This window comes from Salmo salar, chromosome 14 (genome assembly GCF_965601325.2).
Source record: "Salmo salar chromosome 14, fSalSal1, whole genome shotgun sequence".
In the NCBI taxonomy this organism is placed as follows: domain Eukaryota; kingdom Metazoa; phylum Chordata; class Actinopteri; order Salmoniformes; family Salmonidae; genus Salmo; species Salmo salar.
Window position 1 is genome coordinate 56,206,501 of NC_138304.1, and position 6,000 is coordinate 56,212,500.

General features: G+C 45.4%; 1 protein-coding gene across 1 annotated transcript in view; it reads right to left on the minus strand.

Annotated features, from left to right (window-relative positions):
- best4 (bestrophin 4) overlaps nucleotides 1–2,622 on the minus strand; it is a 148,251-nt gene extending 145,629 nt beyond the window's left edge. Inside the window, exons 1-2 of the mRNA XM_014141491.3 lie at nucleotides 2,509–2,622; nucleotides 2,222–2,400 (exon numbers count right to left, since the gene is read on the minus strand). Of these exons, the coding sequence (XP_013996966.2) occupies nucleotides 2,222–2,373 (152 nt within the window). The 5' untranslated portion in view covers nucleotides 2,374–2,400; nucleotides 2,509–2,622. The remainder of the gene's footprint in view (nucleotides 1–2,221; nucleotides 2,401–2,508) is intronic.
- Nucleotides 2,623–6,000: the final 3,378 nt, after the last annotated feature.

Below are 6,000 nucleotides of genomic sequence, written 5' to 3' on the forward strand. Positions count from 1 at the left end.
ATAGCCTCCACATTGACTCTGTACTGGTACCCCCTGTATATAGCCTCCACATTGACTCTGTACCGGTACCCCCTGTATATAGCCTCCACATTGACTCAGTACCTGTACCCCCTGTATATAGCCTCCACATTGACTCTGTACCGGTACCCCCTGTATATAACCTCCACATTGACTCTGTACCGGTACCCCATGTATATAGCCTCATTATTGTTATTTTACTGCTGCTCTTTAATTATTTGTTATTTTTATTTCTTATTCATTTTTTTGGTATTTTTTCTTAACGTCTACACCTGTTGTATTCGGCGCATGTGACAAATAAAATTTGATTTGATAGTCATGATACAGTATATGAACATTTTATACACAGTGAGTGTACAAAACATTAAGAACACCTGCTCTTTCCATGACACTGACTGACCAGGTGAATCCAGGTGAAAGATCCCTTATTGATGTCACTTGTTAAATCCACTTCAATCAGTGTAGATGAAGGGGAGGAGACAGGTTAAAGAAGGATTTTTAAGCCTTGAGACAATTAAGGCATTGTGTATGTGTGCCATTCAGAGGGTGACTGGGCAAGACTAAATATTTAAGTGCCTTTGAACGGGGTATGGTAGTAGGAGCCAGGCGCACCAGTTTGTGCCACGAACTGCAACGCTGCTGGGTTTTTCACACTCAACAGTTTCCCGTGTGCATCAAGAATGATCCACCACCCAAAGGACATCCAGCCAATTTGACACAACTGTGGGAAGCATTGGAGTCAACATGCACCAGCATCCCTGTGGAACGCTTTCAACACCTTGTAGAGTCCATGACCTGATGAATGGAGGCTGTTCTGAGGGCAAAAGGGGGTGCAACTCAATATTAGGAAGGTGTTCTTAATGTTTTGTATACTTAGTGTATGTAAAGTACCCAGACCTCACCCTGTAAAATTTCAACTAAAATTGTCCAAGATGAACTATATAGGTAGCTTGATAAACAGTGTTGACAATTCCATTTGGTCTAGCTAGCTAAATGACATAGCCAACATGTTGTCTCTATGGATGCTGTTACAGTAACCAAACAGTTGGATAAACAAATCATTTGTGAAACCATGATGTGATGATGTATGACAGGATTGGATGTTGCAGGAAATGTCAATGTTGTTTGAGTTGATTTGTATATCAGCACATTTGCTTGAGATAATCTGACTGCAACGTTGCTCACTGAGTCCATGTTGCTTGACACAGGCATTTTCAAAGAACTGTCCGTCAAGGTAAGATCCCCGCCCACTCAGCCTACTAGTTCCCCTCCCACTCAGCCTACTAGCTCCCCTCCCACTCAGCCTATTAGCTCTCCGCCCACTCAGCCTACTAGCTCCCCGCCCACTCAGCCTATTAGCTCCCATCCTACTCAGCCTACTATCTCCCCGCCCACTCAGCCTACTAGATCCACGCCCACTCAGCCTACTATCTCCCCGCCCACTCAGCCTACTATCTCCCCGCCCACTCAGCCTACTAGCTCCCCGCCCACTCAGCCTACTGGCTCAGCCAACTAGCTCCCCGCCCACTCAGCCTACTAGCTCCCCGCCCACTCAGCCTACTATATCCCCGCCCACTCAGCCTACTATCTCCCCGCCCACTCAGCCTACTAGCACCCCGCCCACTCAGCCTACTAGCTCCCCCGCCCACTCAGCCTACTAACTCCCCGCTCACTCAGCCTACTAGCACCCCGCCCACTCAGCCTACTAGCACCCCGCCCACTCAGCCTACTAGCTCCCCCGCCCACTCAGCCTACTGGCTCAGCCTACTAGCTCCCCGCCCACTCATACTACTAACTCCCCGCCCACTCAGCCTACTAGCTCCCCGCCCACTCAGCCTACTAGCTCCCCGCCCACTCATACTACTATCTCCCCGCCCACTCAGTCTACTAGCTCTCCCGCCCACTCAGTCTGTCTTGTCAGACTTCCTGGTAGTTTGACAACATTTATTAATTAAGTAATTTTTCTCAATTGTTTTAAACATTTTTATCGGGAAAAAATATTGTGGGTGATGTTTTAGTCACTCAAAAGTTTATACATAGGAATCTAGAATGACTGTTTAGGACTTTTAATACATTGATCTTAAAGGTAATCCGACTCGCCCGAACTGTCGCTCCCCTCTGGGAAAATTAAAGGGATTCTAGTACATTCTATTCTTTCTATTTACTCCCAATAGAAGACATCGAAGGCAACTGCTCATCGTACCTGTAGAAAACACTGAAGAAGCTGTACAGTAGACAGAACACCAGGAACTCTTTATACAGCAGCTTGTAGATGCTTCCTCTCCACCTGAAGAGGAGCTTGGAAAACCCTCCGAATTTAGCATCGGCCACTTCTAGGGTATAGGAGACCGTCATTTGTTATGTCGTTGTGGAGAAAAGCACCTGTAAAAATAGACAGGGAAATTGCAGTTGTCCGTTACACGTAGCTGTCATAAATGTTCAATTTTTTTTTTCTTCTTATAGCTTTTTAAAGGCATTGTCCCCTCTTACCTGTAATTACTGCTGAAACACCTGACCTCCTGTATCCAGTCACTCTGTCCTGAGAAAGATCGTCCCTCTCCTCTCATTGGAAATCTCTACTGTGTCATCCTGTCAGAATTCATCATCATCATCATCGTCGTATGAGATAGAGGATACTGATCCCACTGTGATTTATAGGCTGGGAAACCATGTGTAAAAGAAGTGTCCTGCCGACAAAAAAAAAAAACGTGTCAAGTCAAGTTCACCTTTGGGCCCACATGAGATAAAAAATTGAGGAAGTACAAACAAAGTATTAAAGAATGACTGGCCCCTAAGAAAAAACAACAACTAATCCCTTTGAAAAACGGCATGTGGCATCGATATAAGTCAGAAACATTTATTACAGTGTCAAAATTGACTACAAAGTGTAAATGGGATAATTTTGGTCATAAAGTCAGTTTGGAATCTCAGTGCGTCACAATGAGTAAATTAAGGTTGGATTTAGATTACAATTATGTCAGCAAATCATTCCTCCTTTCGCCAAACTCCAAGCTCCAAGCTCCAAGCGCAAATCGCCCCTCCTCGCACTTCTCTTCCCTTCATTGAATGGGGCTCTGTTGTTGTTTCATCACAGCTGTTTGAGACTGAAAAGCTCCATACGGATTCACCATGCCTCCAGCTTCGGTTTCGACAATGAATGCTTCCAGCAGGGTGCACAGCCAACTATGGTTTGCATGCCTTGCTAAAGGACCCCACTGTGCAGAATAAGTGGTGTGTGTGTGTGTCAGGTGCGTCGTAAAAAGTGGACCAAAACGCAGTGGGTACGTGAATGCTCATCTTCCTTATTTATTTGGAAAAACGTGAACACTTAACAAAAATAATAAACAACGACGACGAAAACAGTCCTGTAAGGCTAACACAGCTATACACGGAACAACTACCCACAAAACCCATAGAAAAAACACCCCTACTAAATAGCACCTTCAATTAGAGGCAACGAGGAACAGCTGGCTCCAATTGAAGGTCAGCCCAATTAACTAAACATAGAAATATAAGAACTAGAACGAACATAGAAATATCCTCCAGCCTCACCACCAGCCTCACCACCAGCCTCACCTCCAGCCTCACCACCAGCCTCACCACCAGCCCCACCTCCAGCCTCACCTCCAGGCTCACCACCAGCCTCACCACCAGCCTCACCTCCAGCCTCACCACCAGCCTCACCACCAGCCTCACCTGCAGCCTCACCTCCAGCCTCACCACCAGCCTCACCTCCAGCCTCACCACCAGCCTCACCACCAGTTTCACCTCCAGTCTCACCTCCAGCCTCACCACCAGCCTCACCACCAGTTTCACCTCCATCCTCACCTCCAGCCTCACCACCATCCTCACCACCAGCCTCACCTCCAGCCTCACCACCAGCCTCACCTCCAGCCTCACCACCAGCCTGCTCACCAACGGTTGTCGATGGGGAGACCAGAATTAGGAAGGTTTAGTCTGACCTGTTCAAACTTCAACATAGTATCTGTTCGTGTGTCAGATATTACCTATCCTAACTGCCATTGGTAATAGAACAGTGTCAGATAAAACCTGTCCTAACTGCCATCAGTAACAGAACAGTGACTGTGTGTCGGATATCACGTGTCCTAACTCTGACTGTGTGTTCACAGATGCATCTATGGAGGCAGCACCTGGTTGATTTGAAAGATGATGTCCAGACTAACAGAAAAGGTTTGACACTGTGTCTGAATTGGGAGGAACCTTCTTCTCAGCGTTAAAATTATACACAATCTATTACTTTATATCGTCTTGTGTTATTACTGAATAATAATAATAATAATAATAATAATAATAATAATAATAATGACTGCGGGAATTCAACTCTCATTAGCGGATATCGTTTCCACGGTAATATGTATCTAATGATGTGGTGAAACGTTGAAACTAAGTCGCAAGCTACTTTTCCGTATTGTAGCAAGGTGCAGGAGAACAAGGGTCTTCTGAAACACATTCCAGACACTGGCTCTTGCCATAACTGATTTGACAGAGAAGTATACTTGGCTCGATAAGATAGCCAACTACAGCTATCATCAAGCTATGCTAGCTAGCTAGCTGTCAGCTTGGCTAAAAACAAGATCAGTGCAGGCTTTAGCCTACACACATACAACTGAATTAGCTGACCATCTAAAGATGACGAGAAGAGTTAGGAGAGAAGTCCTCAACTTTAAAATTCTCACCCTAGCAAAGCTATTTTAGTTAACCTCGCTGTACTAACTACTGCCGTTGTTTGTTGTGATTGAACGGCAAAGACACATCAAAGCACACCCCCCCAAAGACGACTCTCGTTTTGTCACGCGCTGACCTTAGAGTTCCTTTTTATGTCTCTATTTTGGTTTGGTCAGGGCGTGAGTTGGGGTGGGCATTCTATGTTCCCTATCTATGTTTTGTATTTCTGTGTTTTGGCCTGGTATGGCTCTCAATCAGGGACAGCTGTACATCGTTGTCGCTGATTGGGAGCCATACTTAGGTAGCCCTTTTTTCCACTTGTCTGGTGTGGGAAGTTGTTTTTGCATTGCTGTGAGTAGCCTTGCGAAACTGTTTGTTCGTTGTGTTGCTTCTTGTTTATTGTTTTTGCTGGCTCACCGTTTATATTAAAGTATGATGAACCCAACCCACGCTGCGCCTTGGTCTCAGTCCAACGACGGACGTTTCTTTCTGTCATGGCCGTTAGCGTTTCTTAATGAGCATTAATGAATAACGAGGCCAAATCAGGAAGTGCAGTTGACCTTTAAATGAATTTACAAACCCTGCCATGTGAAATAAACAGACATACCCTGTGATTGACTGCATTGAGAAGATAACTCCACAGTACTCGGGGGCGGACTGGCCATGGGCCAGGTTAGGCAATTGCCAGATGGGTTGGTTTATTTTTTTAGCAAAGTGGGCCGGTCTAAATGTAGGTTTTTGCACAAAATTATTTGGCTAATAATTAGGTCTTCAGGAAGAAAAATGGGCTTGTGCGGGTGGCCTCGAGGAAAAAAATTGGACCATGTGTTAGAAATGCCCGTGATGATTTCTGGTCCCAGTCCGTCCCTAACAGTACTGTTCTGGAAGACTGGTATCAGAGGAGGCTGGTGGAAGGAGCTATAGGAGGAAATGCTCATTGTAATGGCTGGAATGGAATACATGGTATGGTATCAAACACATCAAACACATGGAAACCACATGTTGGACTCTGTTCCATTTATTCCATTCCAGCCATTACAATGAGCCCCGTCCTCCTATAAGCTCCTCCAACCAGCCTCCGCTGACTGGTAATAGCTCCACTCATCTCCTAAGACAACTAGGAGCTACCTTGCCTGGTCCCAGATCTGTTTGTGCTATATGGTCGTTGGCATGCCATTGACTACGGGAGTTGGCAAGAAAGCACAAACAAATCTGGGACCAGGCTAGGTAGCTCTACCACCCAAATTGAACAAAAAATAATAATTGTACTACCATATCTCAGTGACAGACATGTAG